The sequence below is a fragment of the Neodiprion lecontei genome, chromosome 3, assembly GCF_021901455.1.
Source record: "Neodiprion lecontei isolate iyNeoLeco1 chromosome 3, iyNeoLeco1.1, whole genome shotgun sequence".
In the NCBI taxonomy this organism is placed as follows: Eukaryota; Metazoa; Arthropoda; class Insecta; order Hymenoptera; family Diprionidae; genus Neodiprion; species Neodiprion lecontei.
In genome coordinates, this window is record NC_060262.1 from 31,960,403 (window position 1) to 31,983,151 (window position 22,749).

The 22,749-nt window shown below is 44.1% G+C and overlaps 1 protein-coding gene across 2 annotated transcripts in view; it reads right to left on the bottom strand.

The window, feature by feature from the left end:
- The window catches only part of LOC107224084 (protein sickie), a 173,230-nt gene that overhangs the window by 110,524 nt on the left and 39,957 nt on the right, over positions 1-22,749 (bottom strand). Inside the window, exons 1-3 of one of the 2 annotated variants that reach the window (XM_015664009.2) lie at positions 9,356-10,119; positions 2,894-3,011; positions 1,965-2,017 (exon numbers count right to left, since the gene is read on the bottom strand). In XM_015664009.2, coding sequence (XP_015519495.2) covers positions 1,965-2,017; positions 2,894-3,011; positions 9,356-9,439 — 255 coding nt within the window. In that variant the 5' untranslated portion in view covers positions 9,440-10,119. Of the gene's footprint in view, positions 1-1,964; positions 2,018-2,893; positions 3,012-9,355; positions 10,120-22,749 lie in introns of those variants that run through there. The other variant, XM_046734013.1, reaches the window with a different exon arrangement.

The window sequence follows — 22,749 nt, forward strand, 5'->3', positions numbered from 1 at the left end:
CGACGAGACGCTATTTCTTATGCTAATCAGCCTGGTGGCCGTGTAACTGTGTTGAAGCTTGTTAGCGCTTTATTTTACGGAGACTTGTTTTTCTAAAATTTCAGCGCCCGCAAGACCGACATCGTAAATCATCGTTTTATGCTCCTGCGGAGGCTTGTAGTCAGGACCTCGGGTCGAGTTTGAGAATTCAATTCTACATCACGCTCACCCTGTCTTACCTTCAAATGACACATTTTCATTCCTCTCTTTGGTCGCTCAATTATTGACCATGAAAGTTATATCAACAATCAAATCGCGACTGATGATATTTAGTAAATTGAGTATGCGTAAATTATTACGTTGACAATTGTCAGTTAAATACAATTCTACGTAAAAATCATCTTGGTGATGACATCGAAAGTTCTCTCGGATTCTTCAGACCGGATACGCAAAACGCCACGTGACACCGAGCCGGTGTACATTAATCGCCTTCCACACTGTACATATTTCCAGATCCTACTGTTATTGGTCCGAGCCGCAGGCCGGAAGTTTCGAAGAACGGTTTTCCTACGTATGAGGTAATACGAGGTGATTACAGCTCATTAATGGAAGCAGAAAGTAATCGCGGTAATGAGGCGTCGTCGCCCGTCTCTCGCGAGATAGATACTTCCGCCGGTTGGAATCTGTCCAGAAAATATTCGCTTGCCCCCGTTTACTTTCGTCGTTGTCGTGTAACCAGCGAACCGGTGACAAATATTATTTATACACAACGGTCAGCAGCGGCTGTGAAAATCTCTCTTAATTGGAAAAAAATTTACTCGAAAACTAAGTAGTTGATGAAAGACTGAAACCGTGGTTGAGGATCGATCGGATCTCAGTACGAAGTGGTCTACGATCACTTTGATTGCGAGGAGAGAACTTTTTTCTCTAAATGTATTGTACCGCAATCAATAATTATCCATACAAATTTCGAATACGTAGAAGCGTCTCACATAATTCGGATCGCACCGTATCAAGCGTGGTTCAGCCCAGTGACACAGAAACCTGGGTAGTAAGATGACTGTTTAAAAGATTCATAGTATACGTATGTTTAGGTCTCCGTACGAGCATGTCCGCATATATTTATAGCCGCGTGGGTGCGCGATAGGATTTTCATCTCTCGCTCTCCCTTCTTAGTCGTCAATGTTTACAGCGGTACTCGACACTCGGTGCGAACCGTTTACTGCACCCGAGGTAGTTATTTAAAAATAGAAAAAAAAAGATGGCGCTTATATGGATATTTCGGTTAAGGCACGCGCCGCACAGCTGCGCGCCGAAGACCCCATAGATCACCGGTCGGACCCCCATGGATCGACTAGAAACGCAAACACGTGTAGGTACTTCTCGGTTCCTTTGTACTTTGTACTCCTGGTTCACCTCGGGGACCCGGCGTCCCGTCCCGTCCACCTACGTGACAGTCTAACCATATCCCGAAGGAACCCTGAGTCGGGGGCGATGCGTCTACGCGTCTTCGATGCTCACGATGACTCAAGATTCACCCAGCAAACGCCCACCGGTTTTAAGACTTTTCCGAGACCGTAGGTGGAGCCGATATCTTCATTTTAAACGGGATCAGAGCCCGGTTCTCTAATCGTCTTCGGTCTTCCGGTCCGTTACTCCTCCCCCGCATATTGATTCTAATCTCAAGATGCACTTAAAATAAAGTTGCGGCTCTTGTCCCGCGGTCGGCATCGCTCGTCAAAAAAGACCCGTGAGTTCAATTTAATGCACGCCTAAAGTAAATAAAAAATTTCATATCTAATTATCTTAGATATTTTTTTTTGTGGTTTTTTTTTTTTTACACTGAAAAATTCTCTACGGTAGCATTATTCCACATTCAGACAATGATATATCTTCCAATATAGCGTTAAAACCTCGCCGAAAAAAATGGTACGGATATATTATACATATAATAAATATTGTAGAAGAGGAAACGTTCTACTCACCATTTGTTGCGTATTTCTCGGCTTTCGATTGACGTCAATTACTTTCTGATTGGCTGAAACAATGAGTTGATTATTAATCAATACGTAATTAATTGGCCAGTGACCTATATAGGTATATTAATTTGAAATAGCGACAAACGGTACACGACAATCAAATCGAGACAACATTCTGCTTGGCGGCATATACTTATTATCCTACGCAAACAAATACACGTGGAATTGCCTGTGCATGTACGGCTCTATGATTGTAACGTACGTTGGTGCATACGCACATATCGTAACGCCTGGCATATGGCGTACGAGTTAGCACGTGAGCCACACGTCTCATAAACTCTAACTGTCGGTTACCATTTAAGTGTTTCATGCACAGTTACTTCCTAATTTAGTTGAAAGAATATACCAAAACCCTCATCGCCACGTTAAAACGGAACAATAAATTATTCGGGACGCGAGTGCGGGGCTGACAGGCTTAGAAAGTACTTAGAAATTCTTAGAAACGCGTATGGCAAACCTCTCATTGCTTTCAATTGCCAGACTACGCCTATCTAAATCCGAATGAAAAAAGTTTTGCAATCACATTCGATGAGCTTTTTGGAAATTTTCCACACCCTCCGGGTGTTGTAGGAATGATATATTTCACACGAAGATCGTCAAATGGAGAAGAGTCGAAGCCGTGTGCTTGACGCATCACCGACTGGTAGCACGTGTCAAAGCCGGCTGTTTAAATTCGCATTAAATTGATTAATTCTGGCACGATGTACTGTCTGGAAACACGATGTAATCCATTCGCGCCTCGGGCAAGACTAGATCTAGTTTCGCTGGCTGGTACAACGCGTTTGGGATCCTCCGCGGAGGTTCTCTAACAATGAGCCACCTGCTGCTCTCGCCTGACAATCCTTCGAGAGGTCCGGCGATATTAATGTACTTACTGACAGCCTCGACGAGGTCGGCAAGCAAAACCCCGTCACAGAGGTCGGCCTGGAGGTCCGCAACCCTTCGACGAGAACCGCCTCGCTCCAGGTAATGATTCGCCCAGTCTGTGTATATCTGAAATAAGAAAATTGGAGAGGTTCATTAGCGCATGTAACGTATAACTGCAACGTATATACATGTGTAAATATACAATATACATATACGTATGTATATAGGGTAGAGAGAAGCGGATAAAGCCATCGAGTGTTTCGGAGAAACGAAACGGCCGTGCTCTCTTACTTCCTCCCTCTCTACCATCGCCTCTGTCCGGTCCTCCCAAGTATTCTGGGTTTAGTAAGTCCGTTGAATCTAGATCGTTTTCGGTTACTAAGAAGGCTGATGATAACGGACCTCTGCAGAGAGTCGTTCACGGTAACCCGACGCGTGTACGGATAAAGTGGCGGAATTTTGTCACGCGAGGAAGAAAAAACGGACCTCAGCTTCGAACAACGAGATTTTTCTTTAATGGATCAGGCTCTTATGTTTCAAGCTGTATTTCACGATATATTGATAGTGCGAGTGACTCGTTTCTTCGTTTTGTTGTTTTTCAATATTCAATTCGACACTCTCGAACGCGATGAATTTTGAATGACAATAACGCGGTAAAAAGATATACACTGTTTCAACAAGAGTATAAGCGTGAATACCATGGAAGAAGAAACAAAACATTCCTGTATCCCATAATGCAACTGAGCGTTACAGCGCACAGAAAAATTACTGCATGCATACGAATCTCTTAACCGCATTGAGAACAATCGTGCTTAAAGAATAAACAGAGATTCATATTTCACGGTATGCCAAAGTGATCGGAGAGAGTAGCATCGGAGTTGACGAATGACTCGCAGATTAATCTCAATCTGTAGGAGCTACAATCAAGATTAGAAAATAAACATCTGGCATTACCGTGCAGAGATCAATCGTCTAAGTAAGCACGCATGCTCCTAATTGTAAACTTTAGTGGCCTACAACCAGGGCATTGTAACGGTCAGTGAATAGGATCACGTGTTTATGGAGCTGTAGAACCGTTGACTTGATTAATATTTTTATTCACCCGCCGCTGTGGCGGAGGTCGAGGAATTGCGGTAGCCGTTGAGATTGGCAGTAAATATGTAGCATGCGAACTGCAACTCGTTTTGCAGTTACCTGCGAACAATCGCGTGCGTAATTGACGTTCTGGGTGTGAGCTGTACAGCGGCGGTGTGCGAACCTCACGCGTCCCGATCCGTAACTTATCTGAACTGCCTCGTTGCCTCTGTAAGAACTCGAACCACATCAACGACACGATACCACCACTATCTCGGATCGTAATGACGAATCGATTTTGTAACGAGCCGACGTTCGTAAACTCGTAAAATTTGTCGTCTGGTGTAGATTTCTAAAAAACTCAATCAAAGCGTGAGGCGAATGATCAACGACTCTGTAATGAAATTTAAGGAAAAAAAAACAGAGAAAGGTGACATTTTTCACAAAACAGGGTGCCGACAATTATGCTCATATAAAATTCTCTGACTTTTACCGTCAAAAAATTCATAACTCCCTGACTTTTTCTAACGAAACTTGCGTGATGTTGGGTAGCTTTTATAACCAAAAGCTCCTGAATTTGTGCACCTTGATTATATAATTTTTGATCTAAAAAACACGTGGTATTACTTCGTTTCACACAAATGATTAGAAATTGAACAATACCATTTCCGAGAGTTAACTTATCGTTAACTGAATTTACGACGTATAGCTGAAGTTTGAAGACCATTTGTAAAGAAAGTATGTTTTTTCCCTATATGGTCCATCATAATTCCATGACTTTTCCGTGACTTTTCAACTGAATTTTTCTGATAGACAAAATTCCCTGACTATTCCCGGTTTTCCCGGTCTGTCACCACTCTGGGAAAATCAAGCGCGGGGTCGTAAACCTTCGCATCGTTACGTTCTTACAGACGCGAGTGTCGAAGACTCGCGAACTTTTAGAGAATTAGAAATATCTGACTTCTCGTCAACATTATTTTCTCGTCAGCGAAATACGGTAGACTTACGTTTCAACAAAACAGACAACATCACATCGATTCGCTCCATTGCTTATATTTTCTCAATCCGATCACGGCAGAGAAGTGTAAAGAGAAAAATGAGAATACCGAGAGGCTGATCGTGCATACAAAATTAAAAATTCCCAGCACGATTTCATTTTTTCCTAATTGTAGAGCGTGATACGTAATGATCACCTGTGCAGTTCATGATACGGTGCACCTTGATACTGAATTTACGGGTGCAGATACCAGCTGCGATCGAGGTTACGAATTCCGGTAGCTGCAGTCACGTTATAACGGCCCAACGAGTCAAGACTAAAGAATTGGAAGCTAGTTAATCAGCAATGAAATCAAAGATAGCACCAATGAACTGGATTATATTGCCCGTGCGTAAGAGACTAGACCCGTCAAGCTGCTCGGCAATTGTCATATACTAATTGGATCCATTTCACATAGCTTATGTAACCAATGTTCGTCGAGCAACCCTAAGGAACAATTTGGTGCAAGTTTTACGTAAATCGGTCGATTGGTTCTCGTTTTTATCGGTAACAAAGAGACAAAGGATTTTATATATTAGTATAGACTAGACATCACATCGGTTTTATGTTGAAATTAGACGAGAAATAACAGTGTGGATCAACGGCAGCTGCCACAGAATGTCGTTATTCCAATGCCCATTGTACGACCTCATACTCCAGTCGATAACTACATCTGGATAAGAAGAAGAAGAAGGAGCCCGGGTTAAAATTCATCGCACAAGCATTGGGTTGGATTCTGTTATTTTTCCTTCATCGTAGCTCGCAGAGGAATCACGAAGTCGCGATAACTCGATCTCGCAGGCACTGGTACAAGTCTATAAGATGATTATGAAAAAATCAAAGAAAAACAAAATCACCTCGGTGAGTAAACGATGTCGTCCGTCGAACGAGGCTAGCTCGCGTCTGGAGTGAATGAATCGAAACGAAGGGAATTGACGAGCGTGTCCAACCCTTGAAAACGCACAAAACGTACCAACCACAATGCATCTCTTCAACCCCCTCGTGGTGAATGTGGCACGCCGTATACTTAGTTACCGAGTTGCACGCGCATTGCTGCAATTATAGGTACGACAATAATCCATCGCGAGTATTGAATTGGTGTGCGTAGGCGTGACGAGATTTGTATGTGTAACGGGCTTTTATAATTCATCTTTACTTACTGGATGTATCCTACGCAAGCAATAAATACATCGGTATGAGCGTCGCGTAGCATTAAGTTCGATGTAATCAAGTCGACCCGACGTTGTCTATTGTGTTCCATCCCTAGACCGAGTGACAAAATAATACTGTCGTATACGTACAGATACGCAATATAACTACGATGACGATGATAATAATGATGATAGTAACGACGGAAAAGATGACGATCACGAATCTCCTCCGGACCGTCGGTGGTAACAATGAAACCTACGCCCGGTTATAATATACAGGTATAAAGTGCACATTATACCGTGTATTGTTCGATGCGCGTACTCGCGATGTTACGCCTTGTATGTACATGTGTGAGCCTCTGACGTTGGTTGGCCGATCTATAGATACGCCTGTATAATGCGCGAGAGACGTAAAGGTCCTGCGCCAAAACAGAAGGCGTATAAAGTATGCATGGGCAGTGTGTATTGCTTGCGTGGAGTGCATCAGCACTCTTGGATTCGTAGTGTTTATTGTGCTGGGAGAGAGCCAATGTTTTTGCGACGGGCGGGAAGAGAGCTAAAGAGAGAAAGAGAGAGAGAGAGAGAGAGAGAAAAGGGGAAGATGAAATGAGATGAGGTGAAATACGCGCAGATGAGAGAAGAGGAGAGTGTCACAGAGTAGGAAAAAGCCAGAGAGCAAGAGAGAGGGAGAGAGGGAGAAGGAGAGGGAGAGGGTATTCTAAAATGGAGTGAAGCGAGAGAGAAAAGAGGAAGAGAGGAAGAGAGGACGGGGGGTTAGTCACCGGCGTACACACCACGGCGGACCTATTTTTGAGCCGTCCAAAGAGAAAACCAAGATCACTTCCTTCATAATTTCGGGTCACTCCTAATCTCTATTATTCCAAGCGCAGGCAGTGCGTCCTGCATCGCCACTGTAAATACCAAAATACCGATAACTCTGGCGGCATCTTTTACTCCGGATTTACTGCCTCATACAACTCAAAGAGACCTGAATGCCTCCAGAAGCTATCGAACACTGCGTCAACTTGAGATGCATATCTGATACCTGTCGACGAGTTGACTTTCCCGTTCTCTTCGAACGATTTTTCGTTATCATCCCGCATTGTGTTTTCTAACGTCAACCGTCAGGGAACAAACTGTTCCCTCAAGTCTTTGGCAGAGCTCGTGACAAAAGAACGAATATGCTGAATGTATACTCCTTGATCGCTTATGATCTAAAGAAGATACAAGAATTTTCCGTAAAGGCATGAGCTTGCGAGGGATTCTTTTCCTCTGATTGGAATGATCGAAATTCGGTCAAGAAGGTATAACAACAACCGTCCACACCGGATTGAGGTTAAAGGTGTAAAAATTTGAGTTATGGGACGATGTTACTCGTTTGTAATGGCTCCAAAATTACGACCAGATACGGCGCAGTTGGTAGCGCGATCAGCATGCACACAGTGGCTATTACTGGCACACTGACATGTTTCAACACTTCTCGTGATTTTAAATATAAAATTTAGACTCTCCGGAAATTCCGACGTTCGTCATTCCTGAAGAAACCAGCAAACGACCAATCACCGATTCTGTGTAAAAACACAAGGGGAAGTTTGGTTTAAACTGATTGTGATGAAAATTGAGTCAGCGGCTTACGTCGAGTTCTTGGTTCTGTATACATGTACTATAATACGCTGTTGTCCCGCATGAGAATAATTTTAAAACAATTCACGAGATAAAGGGAACGAACTATGGATAGGAGAATTTCACACCCAACGAGTGGATCTTGATTCCAGGCTCGTCACACGGCCGATTCTCAAGTTACCGAGCGTTGCTTTGAGCACAGGATGAGGGTCTCGCAAATCCTCGAACAACCACTCGAGTTCTCTAACCTGCCCTTTCCACCCGGCACGTTAACCGTAGGTGTTAATAAAGCGGTGCAGAGCCGACGACGCAGACTGAACAACGCTTATTGCAACCTAACCCGACGCTGTAATGTCGTAGATTTCGCGTAGGTGTGCACAACGGACGAATCTTCATTGTGCTCATCCGCACGTCTGTCTTTCCGATGGTTAATTAGACGTGCGCTGTTCTGCGCTTGCTGCACAATTTCTGCGCTTTAGGCGCATCCATCGCCACAAAGATGATTAGGGTCAGCGGGGATTTGTGCGGTAAATGAACTCCACACGTTCCACTTTAATTTGAGAATTTTTTTGCTAAAGAAAAACTTTAAATAAGCATAACACAGAGACATCCGAAACAATGGAACGTGCAATTGTGGCACGAAAAAGGCTGACTGGTCACTAGCCGTGCTCTTTGCACAACATCACCCTTATCTACTGCAGCAGTAACCGAATAGCCATTCCAAATATATAAACGCCTCTGAGATGTTTCGATAAAAGAGTCAACACTCATCCCTCTATTTGCCTTGATCAACATGTTTTTTCAGAATTCAACGATCCAAAGTTCATGTTGATGGAAGTATGTATAGACCATGCAGAAGGCAGATGGTGGAGTGGGTTACATGAACAATGGGTTTTGTCTGCTAGTCAAACCGTGCTGACAACTTTATAGTGGAAGGTGCCGGTTAGGTGGATGTAAATCGACTCTCGAAATGAGCGTCACCTCCTTTTCTAACGATATTCCAGTATATGTATATTTACGTATATTGTAACGCGCATTAAAAATGCCACGTTAAAGCCGCGCGTTACCACATATAAAGCGAAAAGAACGTTGAATTTTTGCAATAATTCATGGATCTGAGCTTCCAGACTTTGTTCATTGAACATGTGAGAGGTGCATTCGTTAAAAATGAAACTACTTCCATCCCTCAATGGTGTAGTGAGGAGGGATCAATCATGTCACTGCTGAAAGGATCCTAATACCGAACTTTCAGTATCTTTCGAACGCTCAGTCCCTCAGATTTTTAAAATCTCTGATGAAGAATGCGCAAATTGAAATTAATGTGTGTCAAATAAAAATCATCTTGACGTAAAAGTTGCAAATTCTCTCGGTTCACATTAATTTATAGTCAGTACTTCAAACGCAGTTGCTGCAGAAGCAGTTAAAAAAAAACTTCTACACTATTCTTGGCCCTATCAATATACCCAAGTATAGTATTTGGTACGAGTAATTTCCCAGCGAAGCTAACGAGTGACTGGGTTGAAAGTTCTGGGGTTAGTGCAGAGGACACGAGGGTCTCATGTCGAGAGGATAGGAGGGTGAAATACCTGTACAATGTTTCGGGTAGTAGGGTCGATCTTGACGTCGTCGGTTGAGCCTTGTACGGACCTTGGAGCTCTGATGCAAGCCATAATCCCGGACTTTGGTGCTTCACCGAGGCTTTGCCAGGCCGCGTTCGGCGGACAGTAGCGTATGAGTACGGATATGTCCGTTGGTATGTATATGAGAGAGTGCCGCGGTGTCCTCCCGTGCAATAAAGATAAGGCTTAAGGAGTTTAAAGAGCTTAAAGGTTGAAAGGTTGAGAGGTTTAAAGGCGCTAAGGTATGCGTGTCCGAAGTGGGCATTCGCCTCGTCCCGCACCGGCTCTATATATTTCTACGTCACTTACAAACCGCACTCAATGTCCACCTAATGATTCCGACGAACCTTTCTAAGGACACCTAAAAAGCGCCCGCAATCACTGCGGTGTTGCACCGATATCCTTCTTCCGTCAGCCGCTCTTCACCGGTATTTATGATCTCGACCCGTCTAGACTCAATCTAGACGACGGATCAACTGTGACATCCACAACGACACGGCTCGAACTTAATCGAACTCAACTATCCTGGGTGCACCACGTGACCGGAGGAAGGGAGAGTAACGGCACCATCAAACCCTTCGATTCCTAAAGCGTGAATTCTGAACAATTCGTCGAGCTTCGCTGTCGTTCTTGAATAGAATCACCCTTTTTATTATGTAACACGACAAAATTATCCTCAAGGATGTTCACCTTGAGTTATTGGCACTGTGTGATAGAATTTGACTTGTAAAAATAGTAATACCCCATAATTATATATTTGTAAAGAAATTTTTCTATTCATATATTATTTTTAACAAATTTTTCGGTTACACGAGTTCAAATTTTTCGGTGCAAGACTTTCACCGATAAGTTTATCAATCGACAATAATATTAGACAACTATACATGTAGCACCAAATTTCATAACTTTTTACGAATCTTCGAAGTGTTTAAGAAGGTTTCAGTAGCGTTTCGGGCCTCCCTGATCGGCGCGCACATTTTCAAAGGCAAACCGCGACGAGCGGAACGTGCGTCTCGACGGTGCGGCGTACTAGACGTGACTGAATCCACTGCGACGCCCGGCGTCGACATGCGCCAGTGTGTGCAGATGCCTCAGACAGTCAAAATATTGACCTCAAATAATAGCCGTAGTGCAAAGAACAGGGAGGACGATTATTTTACACCGATGTACCTGTGCGCCGATGAATCAAGTTATCTGCAAGTCCGTCGTTTGTAATTTTCGTTTCTTTTTAATGTATATGCAATCAAATTTCCTAACTTGTGGTTTTAACGCTTTGTTGAAGTTACGGTTGTTCTTCCGGATATTCAGAATACGCTCTAGTGATATCGAAATTTAAATCACCGTTGCATTTTAAATACTTTTCGTTGTGTACCGATGTCCTTTCGAAAAACAAATGCGAGTAAAATTTGCTCGTCATTTTTGAAAATCGGAAATATGAGACCAACGAAATTACTTTTCAAATACCACGATTTGTGAATTCAAAGCTCTGAGGTCACTAACACATATGACACGTTATGGCCACTGAACGTTATATTTTATCATGAATTGCCAGCTTAAAAATTGAGGAGCACTGATGCACACAAGTCGTTGGGATTATTTGTATTTACAAAAAATAAAAATAAAAATAAGGTAATTTATTAGACAAAAAACTGGTACCGCGGTTTAGACGAGGTAAAATACTGTGGTCTAATAAGAAACGAGGTTGTCAAACACGGGGCAAATAACTAAAGTTTGAAGAAAAAAGTTAGAAAAAGGCAAAAGTTCGACGCGAAATATATCAGCCGAACGTAAAAGTGACCTGCCAGTAAAGTTCGTGAGTTGGTTAAGAAATAATAACGTCCATCCGCACCGCGTGTCCCGGTCCTGGCGTAGCCGAACAGGCCGTCTTTTGGACAATACCATTCCATCCGCCGAACGAAAATAACATCTGAGAGAAACGAACAGATGATTGGGTGATTAGAGATTAGGGTTAGAGCAGCCTGTAGCCTCGCCGCGGTAACTTTCATAAGATTACCGGAATAGACGCGTTACTTTAGTCAGCTACCGCACCGCTAACTTTCAGCCTTCCTTCTAGGCTTCTTCTGCGGCTAACTAACAACTCGGGAAATAAAACAAATTAACGGATTACCAACAGCCATTGGCCGAAGCTTTACCGCGGCTATAAATTAATTAGTAAATAATTTCCTCCTCTGCATCGCTCCGCGTCTGATCGTTTCTCGTGCAGGATCTCAATCCCTCGGTATCTTCCTCGATGTATTTGCTGTACTGCACATTCATTCATCCAAACCTCATGAAGTGCAAAGTTCGCTATTCTTTGTTGTATCAACGTGGTCGAAAGGCGCATTATCATTCGAATCATGCGCCAAGTACTTTATTACGATTCAGAACAGTCCCGCGGGCGACTGAAAAGCCTCGGTAATTGTCATAACCTAACGTCGCGAACTCATGATGCCGTTCTTCTTTGGTAGCCACAAGTCAAAATTTTCGTTCACAAATGAGCCGAAAAATTTATTTGCACATTTTTTTGTTCCACTTGTTACGAAAGATTGCAGTTTCCGTTCGGTTCATTCAACTCAAAAATTAGCTTTTTTAGGAAGCTTCATCGCGAAAATTTTGCGTACACATAATGTGAAACCTCAACAGAAGTGTCAGTTATTTTTACGATTTTTTTGACAATTTCAACGTGAATAATACATGTAACAAAGTAGCTTTTGACAAGGCTTTTTGCATACACCCTCTGTCATATTTTACGGAAAATTCTGTCATGCTATGTAAAATGTCAAATTTTTTGAACAAATTAAACTTAGCACAGACAGTGATAATTTGAGGTGAAATTTATATTTACACGATGTACAAAAAACTTATTCAAAGATAAAAGGTCATTTCCCCCTTAACTCGTAAAGAAATAAAGTATAACAGAGATTGACGAGCAGACGAAACTAGAAAAACGAGGGACCCAGTCTCCGGGTTATAAGCAGAGCGCAATCGTGATTCGTGGGTGATCCCCGACCCACGTGTGGACATGTAAGCATATATACATACATGTATACAAAGATGCCTATGTATAGCTCCATCGGAGGATTTGTAATTCAAGGGTAAAAGAGAGGCAAAAGAAAAAAAAAAACGTGAATTAAAAATACAAACAGAAGCCAAGTTGTAACGATCGCGCGTGTTGAGGGACAGAATTATTACAAATTCTAGATGACGTCTAATTATTGTCGCCGTCGTCCCCCTTCAACTGAAATCCTCGAGTTAAAGTCCCGGCGCGAGATCTTAAATCTCCCGCTTAAAAACAAAAGAAGGGCGAACGATGGGGCGACGGGGACGGGGAAACGCGCGGGTAAAAAAGCTCCGCACGAGCACGTGGCGCTTCCGACGCAAAAAAGCGAGGGACTACGGACAAGGCGGGCCTGCTCAGGGACATCGAAAGGAGAGACGGACGAATGGAGAGGAGCGAAAGCTCGTGCAGGATAGCCCGCTGAAAGGGGGGGGGGGGGGGAGAAAAGGCTAAGTAGTAACAGCGGCCACATGTTCGCCTTCCATCCACCGCGAATGCAGGGGATCGCTGCCTCCCGTATGAACGTTATAAACGTACGTACCTACTACACGTGCAGCGTGGATCACGCCGCGAGTGCTGGATAAAGAGGGATTGATATGAAACGGGGTTAAAAGCGGGGCGAGGAAACACGTAGAAGCGAGATGGAGTTGATAGTAGAGTAGAAGATGGGGGGGGGGGGGGGGGGGGGGGGGGCGAAACGCGGTGGGATAGTAGTAAAACCAAAAAAAAAAAAATAGGAAAAAAAAAAGAAAATCCTCTTTCAGCTGGACGAGTGCCCATTTCCTATATACACTTTACACACACCAATTACGCCTCCGTGAGTACACGTATGTCGTTGAAAAGTTTGCACATCGCGGCCATAAGGCATTCGCCTCTGTGTGTGTACTTCGTGCGTATATTTGCGTGCATGTAATACGAATACTGCAATCAGTAATCGTGTGCTGAGCGAAAACACGTGTTGAACAATTTTCAAATCTGCGTTACCTCGCGCTAGTTTTATTTTCTCGTTTGTTAAAATTCTCGTACACGTGAAGTAGGACAATTGAAAAATAAGATTCTAAGCAATTGCAAATATACCTTTTTAAACATCCTTCATTGTAAAGGAATACGAGAAAATAATAATTTTCCATTGATACCTCGCAATATCTCGCAATGTTACAAAGAAAACTTTAATTAAACGCGTGTCTATTTACGTTTATACCCAGACACGATTATACAAGCATCAACCGTGATGAAATGAAAGATATTTTTTCATTTCACGACATATAGTTATAAAAAGTCTCGGCAAGACTTTATTGACAGTTATAAGATTGTCGATACTAGACGAAACGGAAAATCGAATCCTACCGCAAACATCGTAGTTAAGAGGAAATTTTTGCTTAAAAAAATTCACTACAATCTTATACAAAAATGTCTACAAAGGGTATAAGCAACGGTCGGTCAAGTCGGCATTAAATAAGCCACGTAGCCTGCACAGGATACGTTAGGTATAAAGGGGAGAGAATCGGAGGGATAATGAAGACGGTCGGGTGACTGGGGGCGGTACGGTTGGGAACCTCTGTAACCTAGTTAGCGATCCCCGAAAGCTAGAGGATGCACCCTCTTCCCTCAGGACGTGCGCGTAGTACGTGTCCTAGAGGAATACGTGCATCCCTCGCGGGTAAAAGTTACCATGGTAACCGAACCGAGAAATTTTTATTCCCCGTTATCCGTGTACACGTCTACGTGTGTGACGTACGGACACATATCCATATGAAACGTGCAAAAGGTCGCGCGTGAATTCGAATGCCACTGGAGCGTGTGCAGGCGGCTCCTTGAGGAGCGGGCTGATGCTGATAGGTATGCGTTCAAGACGGAGAAAGTAGCCGGATAAATATTTATGTGGTAACAAGTTCGCATTATGCGTGTATAATGCATTGAAATTTCTCCCCATTTTAACTTGCATTGGCCGAGCAGCAGCCAAGCAGCCCTGATAATTTATTTAGGGCCCGCCATATCCTCTCTCTCTCTCTCTCTCTCTCTCTCTATCTCTGTCCTCTCTCTTTCACCCCCTTTGCTTTTATTTCTGCTTCTTTTTTCGGGTCACACAATTCTCGGTTTTAGAGACGCTATTTTACTCACAATCGTCTTTTTACCGGAACATACGTTACTCGGGTAGGCGCCATGCGACCACGTGAGCATGTTTTATGAATGAGTAAGACGTACATATCATTACAACACACGCGCGTTCCTCCGTACGAGGCGAGAGAGAAGACCGGCGACGAGCCGAACCGCATCGCGGCGTCGTCCAAAAGGATCCTTCGGAGCCCAACCCTCCCATTGTCAGCTGGACCCGTGTGGGCCTCGACACGAGAGTGGCTAGACGCGATATGCACATTTATTACACCCGTGGAACTCGTGTAGGTTATAAGTATCAGCTATAATGACGTACTCTCTGCGTATAACCATTATCCGTGTAATAATGGTTAAACTACGATTAAATACCCACCCCGAAGTTTCGTCGCCGAGCTTAATTTTCACCTTTCACATTTCGGACTTGGGTGGGAGCGAGTTTTTCAATGACAAGAAAATCGGGACGTATTCAAAGTTATATTGATTCCTCGAACATAGGTACGAATACTTCGAACAATTTTTGCAAGTAAGAGATGATAAATATGTCAAAAGTTTCATCATTTTGAATTATGACCATGAAACATTCGACACGAATTTTGACACTAAGAAAATTCGTCCGTAAAGCTTACACAAAGATTTAAATTTTCCATTCCACAAAAATGTAGATAATAACGTTTAAAAAATATGGTGGCACTTGTCCGTGGACACGAATTACCTTTAAAAAAAAATTGATAAAAAAGCTCAAGTATACGAAATCAATTTTCCCACCTGTACTAAAAGAAGATCATTTTTCGAAAAGAAAATTTGTTTACGGTTAGAAAAAAAAAACCTGAATAACACACTCCACTAAGCAATTATATACAACAAAACGCAAACCATATGTAGCTTATAAAAAAATACTCGGAAACCTTGACCGACATACAATGTCATAGTGGGAAAAACCGCAACACATGAGCTCTACGTGCAGATATGTGCGTCAAATTACTGGGTATAATAAACCATCGACGTCACCAGCAGCACCAGCACCAGCAGCACTTGTCGATATGTAATTACAGCTGAGCACGTTACTTCTTCCAATAATCGTTAAACCCTGAAATGTGACCGCGAAGCAGAGTCGTCACGACACCAGCGGGACTCTCACCGTTTCAGGCTTTTCGAGCTTTGTACGATTTCCCCGCGATTTGCCGACGTAGCCGTAAGTTACGCGTGCGATTTCCGTCCCGATTTCCGTCACGGCACTTCACAGCGATTTCCAAAGCTCGGACTGTAAGGCGCCGATTCCCCGTTATACGTTACGAGCCGTGATTGACGGACGCCTGAAATTAGAAGCGCAGCCCTCGGGTTCAGGAATCGTAGGATGAGCCACCACGTCGAATCCAATTGACGGATCGGGGCGTCTTCAACGGCACACATTCGCCCGCGGGCCGAATACGGAATTGCGATAATTTTTCCTCCTCACGTACGCGCATGCATTCTATTCGGCCGCCTTGCAGTGACAGACACGGGGCACCTCCGGAAGATACCCTGACTCGGGTTCGTCCTAACGAGCCCTGACATTTCGAGGCAGGGTTTTCCCCCGAAGGGCTCTACCCGATGCCAGATCAACGGGACGTCGCCCTCGTCTTCGCTCTGCTAGCTTCGCACCCGTTGGCAGATTTCGTAAGGACTCGTATCGCATGAGATTGTACGTGGGGATGAACAAAGACGATACGGACCGAAAAAATAGGGGGTTATTCGCTTCGAAGGTGCACGTCGAAAATCATTTGAAATCACCCGGTGTGACTTGAAACGATGAAATAAAGCGTATATGAAAACACGTATCTCCTCGAAAAATTAAACTGTACTCAGAATAAGAATAAGAAGAAAAAAGTGCAGCGTTGAACCTGCCGCATTCACGGCGCGGAGATGCAAATGCACAATCGAGCCTCATTAAGACCTCGGAGAAACGAACTCACGTGTCTATATTTAGCTGTTACCACTTTTGACCGCTTTGTGAAGCTGTGGTTGGCGGCTTTTGCTGTCTTTGCGTTATTAAGACTAGCGCTGCAACTCGAGTAACCCCATATGGCGGCAATTTGAACGTGACCGAGTTAAGATCTGCGGTAAGAGGAAGGCTCTGACTTTACCAAACTGTGTACAAACTGTGTATAAACATTCGCTGAACAATCGTCACAGTACACCATGTAACTGATTTGGGAATAAAAAGGTACCAAATCATTTTTAAAAACTCAATATTTTTGGAGCAACGCGTTTCCTTGGACTATTGCGCGAAATTGGAACGTATTAAAGACTGGAAAATTGTTTCTCTGTAGAATTCAAGTACCGAATTGAGGACGGAAATTTGTTTGAGGGGTGAGCATTAATTGTCTGATGAAAAAAAAAAAATGGATTATGACGCACTGGATTTGATCAGCTGTAGATCGCGGTACGGGCCGTGTTCCGATGCGAGTGCATCAATTTGGAGTAGTAGGCACAACTAATTTGCGGGATACACAATCCATTAATCCAGATGCCCAAATTGGTTTACTCAGACGAAATCCTATCCGGGATGCAAAGGACCACCGGAATTTGAACTAATCCCCCCCATCCCGATTTCCTCTCCCTTGAATCCGGCCGAATTCGTCCCAATTGAAGGCTGCATCTGCGGCTCTCCTCCAGTCATTCTCGGGAACGCCCTTGATAATCGAATTACGACAAGTAATTTATCCGTATATGGGGTGACGAACTGTGCGCCAACACGCTTGTCCACAGCGGTAAATAAAAGGAAGGAGAAAAAGCGATGAGGAAAAAAAATCTGGCCGTTTACACGGACTCGTCTGCCGCCGCCGAAGGAGGGTTGACGGATTTGTCTATTTTTTCAGCCCCCGGACGACGCCGGGGGATTCGATGGGAAATGGGGGCTTGATTTTCAACCGAACAAATGGATCGGCTGCACGGGTTTATCGAGTTACCTGCGCTGGTTCGCTTTCCGTTGTTTATGAAATGGAACACTCGGGGCTGAAGCTCGGTCATCAAAAACAAGGATTAATTAACTACACGGGAGGGAAATGCACTCACGGTTAATCAACCTTGTCAGTTGCTGGTTAGCGTATCTCGTACAAAGATCAACGCTGACAAACCGTACCTACCTATTTACCGGGTGACTTGATTCAAACGACGATTGCTTCCTCCACATTGTAATCACACGCCATGATACGCCGAAAGAAATTTCGCAACTTTAGAAATAGAAATAGAACCAAAGTATGGTTTTTTGTTATATAGAATGCAGGGTCTGTTTTTTACATCGGTTCTTTCGGACATTCCGTATTTTCTAACGTTTATTTATATTCAGGGAGCTCGAGACGCATTTTCTGAATTATATGTTCTGGTCCGTAAAAAAAAAACGATATTCGGATGTACTGTTACATACATCCTTCAAGGTCTTGTTCCGTTTCATTCGCATAAATTTTCGATTACAAATAGACGAAGTATTTTCAAAACTGAAAGTGAAGTCACAGTTTGTGTAAATTTCTCTGAGACGCCACGTCACTCAACGTGTAGAAATAAAAAAAAAAGAATTTCCTAGGATGCCTGCAACAGAAAAAACAAGTCCTAAAATAAGGCAGAGCACATGCGTTCCGTTTCATTCGCAGACAATAAGCATCGCCCATGTAAGTTGGCTGCAGAGCGATGACAAAACGAAAATAAATCCAAGCGGATTGTGTAGGCATGTGCATGTATACAAGGAAGAGATAAGAAATGGCCCCTGAGACACGCGTCTCGTTCCCGGAAACGGAGAGTTAACCGTCGTTAACGAATGACATCAGTTCCTACGATAAAATTTCTCACGAAGATGACGAACGAATCATTCGATGACGATTCTTACTTGAGTCTGTCCACGACCTACGACGATATCGACGAAGAAGGCGATTCGCTTTTTATCCATTCGACGGATAGATACTAGACAACGCGCCGCAGCGTCTAACCGGAAGTTGTATACCCGTCCATACACGTGTCCGTGTATACATTAGAGAGGGTCGTAAGTCAAGCCGCCGCCGTGTGCCGAGCTCCCGTGAGTTTGTAGGATAGAATTTCAACTTGGGGGAGGCGAAAATTGGCAATCGAAGCAACTAATTTAGAACTGGGACGCGACCCGGTCTCGGAGTGGGGTCAGAGGTCGGCCCAAGTCCCGAATGGAGGGAAGTATAACCTACCCCAAGCCCTCGGGGTAAACTAAATATCTCCACCCGACAATCTTCGCCCAAAATGGATCTCTGATTCAATCAGCCCAAGTAATGACTCATGGAACCTGTAACAACTCGTCCTGTTCCCAATTTGCGAAACGCGATATTCACTATTGCGAAAAACATAGACGTGTTTAAAGCTCTCGCGATTCCTGTTAGAGCGTTTATTTTCCCTTCCTCATCTTTCAACGCTCCCCTTAATTTTCGCACTATTTCAATATCAATTCTATACATAAGACTCTTCCATTAAACTTGAAGATTCGCTCGTCAGAATGTTCTTGCGAATTTAAAATACGTAACTTGTCCTTCAAAAGAACATCAGAGTCAACATGCTGCAACGAGATCATTGCTTCGAACCGAAAGAACGAATTTCGACACCGAATCTTCGTGCGGTGATACGAATTTTCGGGTAATATGAAATTCGGAACGACTTGCACATTCCATGACCACGAAAGCACGGTAGACGTACCATAAAGCTGCCATCGTACTCCTGCAATGTCTATGGATGGGGCGTAAAAGTTATGACGGCGGTATAAAGAAAATATGTTACTAATCAAATTAATATATATATATATATACATGTATACATTCGGGGTGGAGAATCGCCTAGCTGGAAGCAATATGTGCGGCAAAAGTCAATTTTTCCGAGCGATTGATCGCCCGGGCATCTGACGCATGGCGTACGATAGCCTGCATTGCAGCGAAGCTGCTTCCACGAAGCGTGGTAGAGATTTCGCGATATTGAATCTCGAGCTCTAGCTGCAGCGGCGTAAGATGCTGGTAGTAGCTCCGCTCTCGTCGCCCTCAGAGTAAACACCAACCAAGCGCGGACAGGGGATTGATCAAAGTGTTTCGACACCCTCGGGCACTGTATTAGCCCCGTCTAAAATCACCCTAAGAAATTCATACGGCCCTACAGCCTCTTACGGATGCATCGAGTACGGGCCCGCCCGACTAAGAAAAACACCCTATGCAGTCGGAGAGGCGGCAAGTAAGCGTTAGACCAGATCGTCAGGCTGAGCTGTGAGGATGGATTATCCGAGAATGCGACCAAAGATGCGCGAATAACCGCGAATATTTGGGAGTAAAGGCGGGAAATACCGATGCCTCTGCGAACGAATGCACGAGGGTCGTGTTTTCATTTTGATGAGTATTTTTATCAAGAGAATCGCCTGACGTCAAAATCCCGAGCTATCGTAAAATAAATAAACAAAAATTGTGTAAAATCCATCGTTGGATGCGGGTGACCGCAGAGTAATTGTGAGGGTAATTTTGAGCCCTGATAGAGCGAGGTATATTTTCTCGGTGATGCGCAACCACCGAGGAGAATATTGCTTCCTTGTTGCGATGCAGCCACCCCAAACGTGCCTCGAGGCGTCGTACCGAGCTTAGGTAATTTACAAAAAGTATCTCGATTAAAAAGTGAAATAAGAAATCTCGCAAGGAAAGAAAACAGCAGCTTTCTCCGCGGGATGTAGCCGTCTGAGCTGGAATTATGTTGCAAATAAAATATGCAATATGTACGCCTGCAACTGTACGAGGAACCGGGCGATTTTATTTCCATTAAAATTAACCGTAAGCCGTAAGTCGAATCGCGTGCTCATTCATGCGCCGTTCGCTAACTGACGAAAGGAAAAGCAAAACGAACCGAGTGCAGGAGTGAACTTCGAGCAGATATGCAGGCATACACCACTATGGATGTATGTACGGATATTTTTGCATAAGTGAATTGAATCGTAATGCAAACGAACGAACGAGTGGGTTTCAAAGCCGTGCCATCGAGCCTACGGTAGACTTCCCTGAGGCTTTCAGGACCCGGAGGGAAAGGGAAGAAGTCATTGTTGTTCTCTCCCAGAGAAGCCAGAGGCGGACGAAACCGAGTGAAGAGCTGCAGCTGACAGCTTGCAAATTTGCGAATTCCAACGATATTAATTGACTCACTCTTCAGTGCTGGAATAACTTCAATTATGTTAACTCCGGCCTTTCGAGCACTTCGCTACGCTTTATTCGCCGCATCAAATCTCATTGTTGTCGTACGCGCCACTCACTCTATAAAGGGAAACTTGGAATTCTAACTCTGCGTATTGAGAGATACGATTTTTCAATACAAGCATCTCTTGCAATATTTTTAAATAATCGCGCATTCAACGACCAAATTCAAAGTACCCAATTGATTTGAGATTTTAAATATATCCAGCAAGGCGAAAGAGAAATTCTGAGACCGCAGCTAATACGTTTATCACGAGGAATAATGATGTATCGATATTCGTTCAGTAACGATGTAACTTGACCGTTTATATTGCCAGGTTCAAAGACAGGGTATAATTTTAGAGTAAATTGACGATGATTGATTACGTTTAATAAATTGCCGTTCAGTGATATACCAAAGTGCATATTTCCGTTACACCAAATCGAATTCAGTGATAATTACTATCAACTATATGAGCCACCTTGATCAGATACTAAACATGAATCTCACAGCGTAGGCGTAATATTCCCTTCACTCTCTGCCTAGGGCAATACTGGTCCAAAGAGATAAAAGAAAACCATTGAAAATTCGATCGGAATATTAATTTCTGGCATTCGGCCAACACGAGCGAAGCGAATGAGTTACATTCAGATACGAGTAGGTATTACGCATGATTAAAGTAGCGTCTCAATTAAACCCCAACACCGTAAAGCCACTGGGCGTGAAATTCGTCGCGTGAAATATCTCTGAATCAACATTTCGATCCAATGTCGAGGATCCCTTACCACGTTCACTGAGCACTTTTACGCGCAAGTGCAGCAGCAATATGGTGAACCTGCACGTCGATGCAGTTTTGTCATAAAACTGCAGCGTACCTCTTTAGTCGTTTTCCCCCGCTGTTGCCACTGGTAAAAATGTTCGGCGTTCAACGCCCATCCAGGAGCAAAGCTGAATCCTTCGGCAGCAGGTTGCAGGCAGGAGTTTGTCACGGTTTCGAAATTACGACAAGGGTCAGGCAGCTCGGTGTAAACGCCCATCCTGGTGGGCGTGAGGCCGCCGCAGCCGTCGTACTCGTTCCGTAATTCGTACCTGGACAGAAGCAGCTCCTTTTCGAGGTTATACTTGGTCTCAAACTCGAGGAAGGACATGTCGCGCATTTCGTCCTGAAAGTTGTTTTGCGGCTTGAAAGCGAGACCCATGGTAACCTGGCGAGAAGCGTCCTCCAACGAAGGTAACAACCTCTTCGGCGAGCGTTTCGGTGAGTTCCTCGGTGAGAAACCAGTGTCCTGATCCTGATCCTCGGGAGGAAAATGCAGCCTCCTTGGTGATTTCTTCGGAGAATTCTTTGGAGAATTCTTCGGCGACAGCAGACTCGAGGTAACTTTAATTTGCTTGTCGTTAGAATTCAGACAGTGAGCCTCGGCAGTGAGTGCTTGAAAAGCGACGTCCTGTCGCTTATTATTATTAGCATTAGCGATGGAGGAGGACCTAACCGGCTTTGGAGACGTCAGTTTCGACGTTTTCACCTTGGGTCTGGTTCCCGTCTGCTTGTAATTACTCGGTAACTTCAGTCCTGAGCTTCCTGACATTGTACACCCATTTTTCAAATCCACCCACACCGACGCCACATGCTCCGTAGGTGGCAGACAAACGGCAACAATAAACGATGACCTCTCCAACCACCGGATCACCGGGCGCTCTTTCACGTCGAACACTGAGCGCACACGGTAAGAGGTTCCCGCGAGGATTCCCCGCAGGGACTGAATGGTTCAAGGAGCGCACCGTCCGCAGGACGAACGGCCGATGCAAGGGCGCGCGCGCGAACACGTACGCGCTACTTTGGCACAGCAGCTCGACTCGTGTGCCAGTTGTGTTCCCGATGAACCCACACCATGGCTGGCTCTGCACGAACTGCGAACACGAGTAAGAATCACCCGTGCGTGTGCCCGGAATTCCACATATCCAAAGCTAATGGGTCTATTGACCAGTGCGCCAATTA